The sequence below is a fragment of the Podarcis bocagei genome (assembly GCF_964188305.1).
Source record: "Podarcis bocagei genome assembly, chromosome: 9".
NCBI classification, from domain to species: Eukaryota; Metazoa; Chordata; class Lepidosauria; order Squamata; family Lacertidae; genus Podarcis; species Podarcis bocagei.
The window spans coordinates 24,203,669-24,218,040 of record NC_138134.1 but is presented as its reverse complement, the minus strand read 5'-3'; the positions used below and the strand labels follow the sequence as shown (position 1 = coordinate 24,218,040).

At 45.1% G+C, this 14,372-nt stretch overlaps 2 protein-coding genes across 2 annotated transcripts in view; one reads left to right on the top strand and one right to left on the bottom strand.

Annotated features, from left to right (window-relative positions):
- The window catches only part of PPAT (phosphoribosyl pyrophosphate amidotransferase), a 46,224-nt gene extending 43,964 nt beyond the window's left edge, over positions 1-2,260 (bottom strand). Inside the window, exon 1 of the mRNA XM_081208915.1 lies at positions 2,045-2,260. Coding sequence (XP_081065041.1) covers positions 2,045-2,172 — 128 coding nt within the window. The 5' untranslated portion in view covers positions 2,173-2,260. The remainder of the gene's footprint in view (positions 1-2,044) is intronic.
- A 725-nt stretch (positions 2,261-2,985) lies between these two features.
- On the top strand, positions 2,986-12,868 carry LOC308595076 (multifunctional protein ADE2). The gene is made up of 9 exons (XM_081208977.1): positions 2,986-3,160; positions 4,931-5,128; positions 7,418-7,596; positions 8,782-8,961; positions 9,061-9,174; positions 10,624-10,707; positions 10,797-10,977; positions 11,197-11,355; positions 12,252-12,868. The coding sequence occupies exons 1-9, from the start codon at positions 3,142-3,144 to the stop codon at positions 12,416-12,418; spliced, it is 1,281 nt and encodes a 426-aa protein (XP_081065103.1). The 5' UTR covers positions 2,986-3,141; the 3' UTR covers positions 12,419-12,868.
- The last annotated feature ends 1,504 nt before the right edge of the window (positions 12,869-14,372 follow it).

The following is a 14,372-nucleotide window of genomic DNA, read 5'->3' as shown; positions in this document are numbered from 1 at the left end:
CAGCTACTGCTGTTACCCCTGGTCTCTGAGCTGCCCCCCTCGCCCCAAAGAGAGGTGCCTCCCAGAGGCACTATTTGCCTGCAGAGCTTATAGCCAGGTCAGCTGCAATAAACAGCTGTGCAAGTCTTGGGGAGGCAGAGATGCAAGAGGGCATTAGAGGAGGAAGGGAAGGAAAGAGGGACAGAGGCCAATGTTGCCCATGGCAACATTCAAGGCATCCCAGGGTGCCACGACACATTAAATGGTCCACGCACAAGTATGAAGAGATATTAAGGACTGACAAGTCAGTAGAGAGGGGGAAAGGTCAGGCAGCTATGGAAGTGTGAGCTATATGTAGGCGTAAAGGTAAAGGTACCACTGACTGTTCAGTCACGGACTCTAGGGTTGCATGCTCATCTCGCTCTATAGGCCGAGGGAGCCAGCGTTTGTCCGCAGACAGCTTCTGGGTCATGTGGCCAGCATGACTAAACCGCTTCTGGCGAACCAGAGCAGCACACAGAAACACTGTTTACCTTCCCGCCGGAGCGGTACCTATTTATCTACTTGCACTTGATGTGCTTTCGAACTCCTAGGTGGGCAGGAGCTGGGACCGAGCAATGGGAGCTCACCCCGTCACAGGGATTCGAACTGCCGACCTTCTGATCGGCAAGCCCCAGGCTCTGTGGTTTAGACCACAGCGCCACCCACGTCCCTCATATGTAGGGGTAGGGCGTATCAATAGAGGGATGCAGCTCACCTCCGGTTTTAGGGTAAAATTAGCGCATACACAAAATGAACTATTATATTGTTCTATTTTTACCACTGTGGTGTGTGCCATTATTGTTTTCAGGGTGTTTGGTCATATTTGGCTAGAGACAAGCCAATGTTTAGCGAGTATTTTGATGACAAAGCAAGCCCCAAGCCGAGATGTGCAGCGCAGTCCTATGCACATCAAGTCCCGCTGACTTTCCTAGGATCTGCTTCCCAGCAAATGTGCATAAGATTGCAGTGTTCAGGTGCTCAGAACCTTACGAGCCATTGTCAGATATGGCCAGCGCATTGGAAGTGCAGTGCCTAATTAAATGGGTACTTCTTGATGGAAGAGTTGGAGCTGCTGTTGCTACAGTTTTATGAACAGTCATGGTTCTCCCTTCCCCAAGAATTCTAGGACCTGTAGTTTATTAAGGAAGCTAAGAGTTGTTGAGACCCCCCCCCCCCAATCCCCTCACAGAGCTACAATTTCCAGAGTTCCCTCAAAAGAGGGGTTTATTGTTAAATTACTCCAGGATTTGTAGCTCTGAGAATCTTAGGGACTGTGGCTTGTTAAGGGTGTGAGGGGGTAAATCTGAGTTTCCAGGCATGTTCGGGGGAGGCAATGGGCTTTAAATGCATGGTGTGTTCACAGCCACAATGATGCCTTCTGCATAGTTCCTACCCTGCATCTATATATGTAAAAACATCATGAGATAAACAAGACTGCTTGTGCTCTAGCATGCATTAGCCAAGAAGGAAATTAAGCTGTTCCAAGTGCTTAGGCGAAACAAGAGAGTTTGTGGCAGGATATAATGGGAGTTCACACGGTTCTGAGTATGACAATAATTAGGATCTGGATGATGCCAGCCCTGGTTTTGCATACCGCTGCAGTTCAAAACTTACCTGCAACTACCAGACTTAAGTGTAGGGAACTGCAGCAAAAAGCGAGGGCCGTAGGATGCAATCCTGCATACATTTACAAAGGCAAAACCCAGGAAATCAATTCCACTCAGCACACGCGTGCATGGAGGTGGGACACGGCTTTGCGCTTCTTTACTGCCTCTCGGCGCAGCCCGATCCTAAGAATGCACAACCCAAAAACCCCAATCCCGCTCCCACCGGTTTAAATGCACTTTCTCCCCAGCAGCTGTATACAGATTGGCGTGCAGTTGCATGCAACAGTTGCCTTTGTAGGGAGCTTGCCCTAACGGGGTGCATCGAGCCCCCACAACCTGCGCCCAGGCCTTCCAAGCAACCCACCCTCCCCCCGCTTCCCCAGACCGCCTGCCCCCCCCACCGCCGTGTCCCCTACCTGTGCTGCAGCCCCACTAGCCCCAGCGTGATCACATGGGGCACGTCCAGCTCCGTGGGCCACAGGCCGGAGGCGATGCACCCGAACACGCCGCACTCCTCCCGAATCCCCAGCTCCTCGAATTCCATGGTGCCCGAGCGAACACGTGTTGTTGTCAGCGCAGCTGCTTCTGTTATTGCCGCTGCTGCCTCCTGCCGCCGCCGCCTGGGTTTGAGGGGGGGGGGGCGGAGGAGGAGGAGGAGGAGAAGGAGGCGGCGGCCTCAGAGGCGCGAGTTCCTCTCCGCGCCCACCCCTTGCGCCCGCCTCATTTACATGCATACATTACGAAGGGGCGAAATTCCCCGCCTCGGGGCTGCTCCGCGCGCCCGCGTGGTGGAGTTGGTTTCCCCACTCCTTCGGGGCGGGGGGGGGCACTTTGTATCTGCCTTTGGACACAAGTTAGCTCCCGCTCGCTCTTTCTCTCTCCCCACAAGTTAACTTTGTTTCCCTCTCTCTTTCTCTCTGCGCGCGCTTCTGAGAGCGAGTTTTGCCCAGTGGCTCCGAGAGTGTAAACGGCTGGCTGAAGTGCTGAGGAGACCGCGAAGGGCGGAGGGAGCTGGGCTTTGCGCGCGACGGAAGGGTTCTCCCCCCCTTATGGAAACGGGGTTTGAGGGAATAAAGGGGTGGGGAGGAGACTTCGGTTTTCGCGCGACTGAGCAGGGGAAGGGGGCGTCGGCGGGCGCTCGCCTCAGATTGGAGAAACGCTACCAAAGGGTTGTGAGCGGGGGGTGTGTGTGTTAAAAACATCCCTCCCTCCGTGGGTGGAGGAAAGGGGGCTGGAAGGCAGGATGTGGCCCCGGCGGAGAGTTTTAGGTGGCCCAACCCCTTCCCTTTCCCAATGAGGTGGAAGCATTGGCGGGTTTCTGCAACCGCGCCCCGCCCCCCTTGGCCGCCCCCATCCGCCGTCCGTGCCCCCCCCCCTCGTACGCAGCCCCAAAAGTGCCTCCGGACTCCGAACGCGCTTCTTTTTCGGGTCGCTTCCCTCTCGCGCTGCGCTTGTCCTCGCGCGTTGCTAACTTGGTTTTGTTCTCTCCTAGGCGTCCCAGGCGGTCTCTGCGATGCCTCCCATACGCTCAGGTGAGTCGCTTCGCCCGCGCTGGCGGAGGGAAAGAGCTGGCGCCTGCATCCAGCAGTTGCCCCTCGCCAGAGACCTGCCCGCGTAGTATAATAATATCCCACCTCCCCATGTGGATTGTAGGGAAATCGTGTCTTCGGTACTCCCCGGGCTTTGTTTCAAAAGTTTCTTGCGGGAGGAAACTGGTACACAGCCGTAATGTGTGTTATATACCAATAGGCAGATTCCTTTTTTCATGGAGGACATTTTCTCCTGAGATTCTTCTGCGGGCACTGTACAGATCTGCTACTTGAGAAAGGGGAGTTTCAAAAGTTTTTTGTTGCTTAGTCAGATTTCACTTCAGTTGTGCATGTCTTTTTGTCAAAAGCTCTACTGACGACTAAGGTGAATAATCCAGTGCTCCCCCCACCCCCCAGTTCCTTTGTATAAGAAGCAACACTTGCAATTGTGTTGATTTCACATGCCTCTGATTGTTTTCACAGTCTGTGTGTGCTGGGCAAGCAGTTGAAATTTGCTATAAAACAAGGAGTGCATGCAAGTTATTTTGATGCATGCGATCCTGTGCATGCTTTCTGTGCAGGAGGTGCAGGTTAAAATGCCCTTGGGCGTTTTCATAGATATTACTGGAATTTGAGTGTCTTGTCCCTTGGGACCTGCAACAAAAGGTTGCAGTGTGGAGCGCTCAAGCCCTGAGTTCCTGCCAGCCAAGTTTTAATGGACTACATAAGGATCCACACGTGAAGAATGTAGTTTCTATTGTACAATATAATTTGGTTTAAGGCAGACTTCCTCAACCTTGGCCCTCCAGATGTTTTGAGACTACAATTCCCATCATCCCTGACCACTGGTCCTGCTAGCTAGGGATCATGGGAGTTGTAGGCCAAAAACATCTGGAGGGCCGAGGTTGAGGAAGCCTGGTTTAAGGGATTTATACCGCATCCTTCTGAAGGTTCCCAGTGTGGGCTAAAAGTTAAAATCTGAATAAAGCTAATGTTAAAGTAGTAGTAAAAAAGAAGGCATCAGGAATAGAAACAAACAGTAAGAATAAAAGGAATGTACAAATGATTTATATTACCAGGTTTTTCATACTTTTTTAAAAGGCCCCTGGTGCTGAAATTACATCAAAGTAGGCCCCCCAGGGAGAGCAGTTTATAATGAGGGTTTTATCACCAAGTAGGCCCTTTCCTCTGCAGCCATCCTCTGTATGTCAAACGGCAGGAAAATCTAAAGGGCCTACTCAATATCTAACTTTATTTCCAGAAGCGAGTCTGGAAATAAACTGGGAACCAGTGTAGTTTGCAAACCACACGTACAATTTGGCTGTAACACCCAGTAGCAGCTAAGACCCTTGCAGCCATATCTTGAACTAATTGCAGTTTCTGGACCATCTTCAGAATTACATCTGATGTTCGGTTGTATGGTTATAAGCAAGTTCTGTCAAGATCTTGCTCCAGGGAAGTTTTCATAGTCTCTAATATTTGTCTCATCATTTTGAATCCGAAAATGTGAATGCAGCTAGCCTTGCAGTGAAAGTTGCATGCATATTAGTTGAACTGGGATCCTTGCCATCCAATTTGCATCTGCTTTTGTGGAGGGACTGAGGTCTACCTCACAGTAAGTTCCACTGAATAAAGTGCAAATTACTTCTGGGGGGGAAAACATGCAATAGGGTTCCAAGATGAAGGGTTGTAAGTTGCTAAGTTTCCTAATTGCATTGCAAAGCTGCTTTCAGAACATAACAATTTAAACTGTATTTTTCCATCCCCCTCCAGAACTTAAACTTGGCAAAAAAATAAATGAGGGGAAAACAAAAGAAGTCTATGAATTGCCAAATCTCCCAGGATGTGTTCTGCTTCAATCGAAAGACCAGATAACGGCCGGAAATGCAGCTAGAAGGGATCTCATGGAAGGAAAGGCTGCAATCTCAAATACAACAACAAGCTGTGTGTTTCAGTTGCTCCAGGAGGCTGGTAGGTGGTGGGAATTATGGAGCTGCATTGGGGAAAACCACTTACTGGCAAAACAATTTAAAGCAATAAAACCATAATCAGTCGCTATGAGGTTACATCACTTTGCAACTTATGAATACACTGTCCACCTAGTAATATGGAATCTAGTATGTGTTAAGTACTATTTTGACCACATGGGATGCATTCTCAAGATTGCAACACCAACGTTTCTGGGGGAAATCGCCCATGTAAAAATGATAAAGCTACTCATTCCTTACACGTAGGTTACATGGAATGCCTGTAGCCTCCAGTACCACTGCTTGTTCAGGCAGTAGGCTTTAGCATGTATTTGCTCTTTGTTTGTGACCAAATGAACTTTAAGCAGTTTAAAGCATTCCGCATTCTCTGTTCAAAACGGATACACCCCTAAATGTATTCATACTACGTTTTGAGTGTTCAAGCTACTTCACATACATTAAGTCTTACAAACGCCATAGAAGGTATCCTGGTATTATCCAAATATTTCTAATGGGGAGATAGCAGAGGCTGAGGGGGAAGTATTTTAAAGCTACCTAGTAAGTTTGTGGCTTGAGATGAGAGTTGAAGCAGGGACTCCCCAGCTACTACACTTCAGGTGAGACCAAATGCCAGTGCAGTTGAATATCCACTAGCACAGTGAGGCTTCTCCTACCACCTGGTGTATTCCCCCCCCCCCCATATCTGAAGGGTTGATGGAGGCTCTGGGACAGATTTTAGGAGCGAGAAAAGAAACTGAAGATCCCATTGCACAGGCAAATTTCTGTAGCATATGTGAGTGTTATGAGTCTCCTCATGCCTTCTCTCTCTCTCTCTCTCTCTCTCTCTCTCTGTGTGTGTGTGTGTGTTATTCTGAAGAATTTGGGCCATGATTACAGTCGTGGCCAGTAGCCTTGTATTACAACCTTTGTACATTAAAGTCTGTAGGACAAAGAATAGCCCTTGCAAACTATAGGTTATTCAAAAGTTCTAATAAAACTTGCATCATTATATTAGAATGAGCTTTCTGAACTTGCTTCAGGCCAGTGTGCTGTGAGGAAATGGCGGTATTGAGCAAGCACTTTGGTTTAAAAATTAACTCGATTAGAGCCCTTTCTCCTGCTTCAAAGTGAACCCCCCTGAACCATCAAAACTTTTCTGGTTTAAACATTGCCTACCTTTTTGGAGGCAAGAATGTCTGTATCTCTTCCAGATTAGTGCTGCTGATTCCCAAGCTGAACTTAATGCTGTGCTCCCAGAATATGTGATGGTGTCCCTTTTGGGAAGAGAGTGCTGTGTAAACTGCGTCATTTAACCTTTCCCCCCACTCTTCCTCAAAGAATATAAAAACCTAATAAGAGTTGGGTGAACCAGGCCAGTGGTCCATCTAGTCTTGCATTCTGTTCTCACAACAGCCAACCAGATGCCTGTGGGAAACTCGCAAGGAGGACATGAGTTTTCTCCCCTCCTCCAGTTTCCACCAACTGATATCTATACTGGCTCTAAAGCTTTATTTACTTTACTATCTGCTCCTTCTCAAAGATTCATAATATTCTCCTGCTACCTGGTCCTTGACAGCAACTAACAGGTTTGAGTTCAGAGAGCCATAGTGGTTGCCAAACATCTTGTATTAACTTACATGGAATGCTGAGGCTGAAATCCTATGCATGTGGAAGTAAAGCTCATGGACACAATAGGATGGGCTTCTAAGCTAATATGCTTGGGCTTGTTGCTCCATAAAACCTCCTTGGCTTCAAACCATCCATAACTGTACTCCAGACATTACAGTTGTACCTCAGGTTACATACACTTCAGGTTGCAGACTCCGCTAACCCAGAAATAGTGCTTCAGGTTAAGAACTTTGCTTCAGGATGAGAACAGAAATCGTGCTCTGGTGGTGCGGTGGCAGCAGGAGGCCCCATTAGCTAAAGTGGTGCTTCAGGTTAAGAACAGTTTCAGGTTAAGTACAGACCTCTCGAACAAATTAAGTACTTAACCCTAGGTACCACTGTACAAAGATTAAAGGGGGAAAGTAAGTTTTATTTTCCTGCTCCAAGTTGTGTCTTCCCCAGCTGCTATTTGCTTCTTATATCTGTATTTGTCTCCTAACATTGCTTATTACTGTATGCTTCGCCCGTCAATTTTGTGCAGGTCGAGATTGCTGTGCCAAACTCTTGAAATGTCTTTTCTGCGTTATAGTCGTATAGATTATGTCCCCCCCCCCCCGCCACCACTCTTGGATTTAGAAGCGTGTTTCAGTCATAGGACTAATGTGTTGTTTAATTCCTTTTCCAGGAATTAAAACTGCTTTTGTGAGGAAACATAGTGACACAGCATTCATCGCTGCTCACTGTGAAATGATTCCAATTGAATGGGTTTGCAGAAGAATTGCTACAGGTTCTTTCCTGAAGAGAAACCCTGGTGTCGAGGAAGGCTACCGCTTTAACCCACCTAAGATTGAGATGTTTTATAAGGTGGGTAAGGTAGCTATGGCTTGGCTGTAATGGTGGTCATGGGATGTCAGACACCAGCTGATTCTGATAGACTTTTGGGAATGACTGAAGTCATTCCACTTCAGTAATATGTTAAAACCGTTTTATGGTAAAATTGGTGGTCCGTGCAGGGCCAGATTTAGGTTTGATGAGGCCCTAAGCTACTGAAGGTAATGGGGCCCTTTATATGTCCAGCTGCCCTTTGTCAACAACAAATTGTCACTGTTTTTTGTGTTGAATATATGCTATGTGGTAATTTATGGACCTAATAGGTATTTAAAGCCATTTGTGCATGTTGCCATGCAACCAGTCCATGCAGAATGTAGGCACCCTATGTATAGAAATGAGCAAACCAGTGATATTTTAGGGGGCCATCTAGCAGGCAGGGCCCATTACTCACATCACAGGACCCTACACAACTCAAAACACTGTTGCTGTATGTAGGTTTTATTTTATTTGTTTTTTATCTTATATTTTGTAAATGTACATCCAGGGTTTTTTTTCTTTGATTTTTTTGGGGGCCCCCAAGAGAGTGGGGCCCTAAGCTATAGCTTGTTTAGCTTATATGTAAATCTGGCACTGTGTGGACCTCAGGGATCCCCGTAGCCCACCCAGGGGGTCCGTGGCACATACCTGGATTTTTTGGGGGAGGAGGGGTGCTCATGTGACTCTCATGGAATATGCATGGTCCGGTTTTGCATGGTGGCACCATTCACATAACAAAAACTAACACAGAGATATCAACTTTTTCAAAAGTAGTGTGTCCATGGCTTGGCTTTTGAAAAACAGGGTGGCTACAGTACTTAGGTAATTGGGAACCACTGTGGTAACACTAAACTTCCCATTATAAGTCTGCCACAGAAACATACTACTTTTGAGAGGAAGAGCAAGATAATGAATAAATATGAATGATAGATGTGTCTGTACTGCTGTCAGAGTCAGAATGATTATTTTGATGGTGGCTTTTCATTGTTAGGTATTGACAGATTAAGGATTTGTTCAAAATAAATTTGTTGATGCATCAAGTAAAAACGATGTACTTGAGTCAATAACACGTTACAGAAATTTCCAGTTCTTCCCCCCACAAAATGATGGTGTGCTTTTTGAACTGGGTGCCTGGTGGAAATGTGAAGCTGTTCTAAATAAAATGCACTGTTTGTTTACCAGGATGATGCAGCCAATGATCCACAGTGGTCTGAAGAGCAACTCATTGAAGTTAAGTTCAAGTTTGCAGGCCTTGAAATTGGACAGACTGAAGTTGACATTATGGCCCAGTCTACTCGAGCCATTTTTGAAATACTTGAAAAAGCATGGCAGCCCCTGAACTGTACTTTAGTGGACATGAAGGTATAATGAAGTGATCTTTTAAAAGCATGTGTCAATTTGAAAGCAACAATAAATTAGCTAACTTCAACTTTTCCCCACCTTCCTTTGGGATATTATTAGGTTGAGTTTGGTGTGAATGTAGCTACAAAAGAGATTGTTCTTGCTGATGTCATTGATAATGATTCTTGGCGATTGTGGCCATCTGGAGACAGAAAACAGCAGAAAGACAAGCAGGTAATTCTATGCTTATGGCTTGTTTGTTTTTTGTTACTTTTACTATTAAGCCAGTATTCTGAGCTATCTTTTGCTCTTTCCCTACTGCTGCAGAAACTCTGTGCTTGCAGCTTCATAGCCTGGATTGCCCTAAGTACAGTGGTACCTTGGTTCTCAAACTTAATCCGTTCCTGAAGCCTGTTCTAAAACCAAAGCGTTCAAAAACCAAGGCACACTTTCCCATAGAAAGTAATGCAAAATGGATTTATCCGTTCCAGACTTTTAAAAACAACGCTTAAAACAGCAATTTAACATTAATTTTACTATCTAACGAGACCATTGATCCATAAAATGAAAGCAGTAAACAATGTACTGCAGTCACACAATCAATCAGTAGCTGAACTGGGTTCCACGCAGTCACAAAAACAAAAGAGCTGCAAAAACTCTAAATAAATAGCAAAAACAGACAGACCTCAGCATAACACTCAAAATGGAAGCGTGGCACTCAAATTGGAAGCATAACACTGTTACGGAGCATGTTCAGCTTCCAAAAAGAGTTCTCAAAGGAACACTTACTTCTGGGTTTGCAGTGTTTGGATTCCACATTGTTTGAGTACCAAGGCGTTTGAGAACCAAGGTACCACTGTATAGTGAAGGGACTTTCTTATGCTTTGACCTGTATGGCACATTATAAAGAGAGTGCTATGTTCTCAGCATGGGGCCAGAATGTACATAGCCTCCTCCATGGGGGCAGAGCTGTGCCACTGAAACTGTGCACTAGACACCTGTCTTCCAAAAGTATTTAAAGGGAGAAAGGAGAGTGAAGGCACCATGAAGCTCTATTCTCACAATGACTGAAAAACTTCTGCTTGGTGTCGTAACAGCAAGCTGGCTTTTTGTGTTTTGGCGCCGTCTTTTAAAACTCTTATTCTTGCTCTGTCGAGAAACGTCCTTATTATCTCGGGCACCTGTTACAAGCTGAATAGGATGCTAACCCCAGCCCCAGCTTTTAAATCCACTGAGGTTTTGAATTTCAACTCTTCTTACCTTCGCACAAAGTGACCCAACTTGTGGGGGCGTGCAGGATTGGCTGCTGATTGTGGGAGTATAGCTTAAAATAATCATAATGTCATGAATTCCGCACATTCAAATGTAATTTTCATAATGTGTTATTTAAAAAATCCAAATAACCCTCATGTAACTAATAAAATAATGCTATTATCAATCCCATGCGAGTAACTGATTTTTTTAATAGTGAAATAAATGTGAAAATAATTTTTAAATGTATGGAATTCATTTGAATGGTTTTCTTAAATTCAAATTTACCAATGATAAATAAAACACATTAGTGTGATTATGTGAAACTGGTTTGTTTATTAGCACCTCAGTTGAATTAAGACTCAACTTGGCTTGCCTTCATAGTCAGATGCTGTAACCAGTGGGATGTATTTTGTTTCCTGTTTCTTTTAGTCTTACCGCGATCTCAAAGAAGTGACTCCTGAAGCACTGCAAATGGTGAAGAGAAACTTTGAATGGGTAGCTGAAAGAGTGGAGGTATTGGCGCTAGCCTTCATGAGACAGATAATTCTCTTTGCCTCTCATGCAAGTACTTAAAATTGTCCTTTGACTTTCCTTTCTGCTAGCTTTTGTTGAAACCACAGAGCCAAGGCAGAGTGGTTGTGCTAATGGGATCCACTTCAGATCTTGCCCACTGCGAAAAAATAAAAAAGGCTTGTGGAAACTTTGGCATTCCTTGTGAATTACGAGTCACCTCTGCTCACAAAGGACCAGATGAGACACTTAGGATCAAAGCTGAATATGAAGGTAAAACTTATTTTATTTAAACCTAGTGATAGTCATTGTTACTTAGCTTAGACCCATTGAAATCAATGGACTTAAATGCACTGATTTTAGTCAAATCTCTTGACTATAACTAACATGGGGGATTATTTCTATTCCTGTAACAAAACAGTTTTCCTGGAAAAAGGAAAAAGGAAGGCATGCATAGTATTTGATGCTAGGTATTTTTGTGTCAATTATTAGGTGATGGAATTCCTACAGTGTTTGTAGCAGTAGCTGGAAGAAGCAATGGTCTGGGACCCGTGATGTCTGGAAACACAGCATATCCTGTTGTAAACTGTCCTCCACTCTCGGGCGACTGGGGAGCTCAGGATATATGGTCATCTCTGAGATTGCCCAGTGGTAAGTTACCTGCCTTTGAAACAAATTGCTGTTTGCAAGGAGGCAGTACATATTTCAAAGTCAAAGCATAGCTATGCCGTTGCTTTGATCAAAACTCTTCACTCCAGACACATTTGTCACTTAATCGGGGCTTAGTTCTAAGTTAATGTGCATTTTTTAGGGTGGCTCCCTATTTTTGGAATGTTCTCTCCAGGGAGGCTCGCCTGACGCCTTCTTTACATATCTTTAGGCACCAGGCAAAAACTACCTCCTTCTCCCAGGCCTGTGGCTAATTAAGCAATCTATGGCCTTTTAATGGGCCTAATAAAAGGTATTGCCCAACTGTAGATTTTGGAGTTTTAGCCATTGTTGTGTATATTCTGCTCAGTCTTTTCCAATCATGTTAATAAGGCATATCTGCTTAATTCTGTGTAGTTTATGACTTGTGTTGAATAGTGGAAAGGGGGGAAAAGCAGGACAGCAAGAGAGAGTCCCAGTGCATTTCCTGAAAACCATACCTAGTCTGAGCAGTTAAGCATATTTCTGGCACATAGAGCTGTCAGGGCTCCAAATATCCTTGACAAAAAAAGCGGGACTTTCAGAGTCTTCAGATCTGCATTAGACTAGATGCACTGTACAACTCAAAACTTGACTTAAGTTAAAATTATACATAATGGCTCTTCAGAGCAGTTTTAGAATTGGACCAGGACAAGTTTGAGTAGTGTTGTACTGCCCTCTAGTGGTTGGAAATCTCTTCCTCCCAAACCCACTTTTCTGAGGTTTGGTTATAACTGAAAAATTCAGGGTTTAGCTAAATTATGGTAACTGCATTTGCCTGCAGTCATATACAGATGGACAGCTGTAAAATCAAAACAAAGGCTATAATTTTCCTTTTTATTTTTTTTATTTTTAAACAGGTCTTGGCTGTTCCACAATTCTTTCACCCGAAGGTGCTGCCCAGTTTGCTGCTCAGATATTTGGGTTGAATAACCACTTTGTGTGGGCCAAGTTGCGCTCAAGTATGTTGAATACATGGATCTCGCTCAAGCAGGCTGACAAAAAGATGAGAGAATGCAATTTATAAACCGCTTCTTCATTCTGTGTTCTGCCAGCTATCAGAATATGGCATACCATTTCTAACTCAAGAACACAGTCACCAGTTCTATCATAAACAGATGAGCCTGCAGGTTCCTAGCACATACGGTTAATCTTTGGCTTTCTGAAAGCTGTAGAACTTCACAAACGCTACCAGTATTATGGAGTAGTTTTTACTGATCCATCTCAATAGCTTATTAACAGAGCTAGTTACCTGTATTGATTTGTAATCCTGAACAGAATGTTAATTCTCAAAGTTTCTATTGAACAGCTAGCAATAACAGCAACTGTCTTAACCCAGATTCTAATTAAGAACCTGTTCAACATGCAACAGTGTTGCAGAGGAAAGAAAGGCTAGCCATTATTTCAAGATAGTATTGTGAAATCTGTATTCGGAGGGAAAGTGTTTACCAAATAGGAATAAAAGAAGCTTTCACTAGTGTGGTATTTTTTTTTCCTTACAGTACAGTCATAGCTCGGGTTAAAGACACTTCAGGTTAAATCTTTTCAGGTTGTGTTCCGCAGCGATCCGGAAGTAACAAAATGGGTTACTCCCGGGTTTCGCCACTTGCGCATGCACAGACGCTCAAAATGTCATCCCGCGCATGCACAGAAGCAGCAAATTGTGACATGCGCAGACACGGGTTGCGTTCTGCTCAGGTTGCGAATGGGGCTCCGGAACAGATCCCGTTCACATCCAGAGGTACCACTGTAGTGTAAATCAAGTAGGAAAGCAGTTGTCAGCTGTTTAGTATCACACCTCTCTCAAATCTCTCTTGAATCTGCCTGCTACTAGAGGGTTATGAATACACTGTCCACCTAGCAATGACTTCCTTGGAAAAGAGTGCTTAGAAGAACAAGGGTAGCCAATGTTGAACCCTGCAGATGTTTTCAATAAGGGCTCCCATGAGCTTCTGCCACCCTGGCTACTTATCAGGGATGGCTGCTGCAGTTCACAACATCTGGAATGCACCAGTTTGGCTATGCTTAGCTTAGAAAATATATGCTTATGTATGTTGGGCTTCTGAGGGAAAGAGATGGGCCTTTGGTCAAACATGTTCAGATGTGCCTTTGCTGTCCTATTGACTGTAGGGACCAAGACCTGGCAAACAAGCTAACAAAACCCAGAAGCCAACTGAAAGCCTGAAGGGTGAGGAAGATTGCTTGCAGCTTATACTGTGAACCCCCTTATGTTCCACACCCCTGAACCATCCTTGTCCATGTGCACAAGCCGAGAGGTACTCTGGAGATGGGGAGGCCATAGGTAGGGAAGACTGAGCTGACAACACCCGAGGTGGCTGTGATGCAGCCTGCAACAGCTCAGGGGACATAGAACCCAGTAGGGCCTCCCTTGATTTGAAACTGAACAATGGGAGCAAGCTGCAGAGACTATTGGTGCAGGAGCAGGAGGAGGAATTTGCGTGGGCAAAGGAGCAGGAACAGCAGAGAAGCTACTAAATTCACTGGAAGTCTGAAGAGAGTCAAAATGATGCATTATCTCAGGTCTCGTGGTAGCATCCTCTTCCTGTAACAAAGCCTAAGACATTTCCTGTCCCCAGTAGGGTGATGGAGGGACTTTGAAGTCACTGGAGCCCGTGGGAACAGTGCAGACATAATAGGCCCACCTGGAGGCAGGGTTCACTGTTGACTCTAGTTTGGTCCGCTCAAACGTCAGGGCTGCCTTGTTTTTAAATATGCTCAGCCTCAACAGAAGAATCATATATCCAGGGCCCTTAAAGTTTAAAACATGCTTTTAAAGGCTTGGGTAGCTGCACCTGGGGGATATGGGCAGGAAGTCAAGACTACAGAACAATAGACCCAACAAGGTAAGGCCACATGTCTGATTGGGCCTTGTTGGCTACTAAGAGGCAGCTCCCATGATCTCTCCGCTCACATGCACGGGGCAGGAGCAAGAGCAACAGAAGAGTAAGCCATGGTGCATG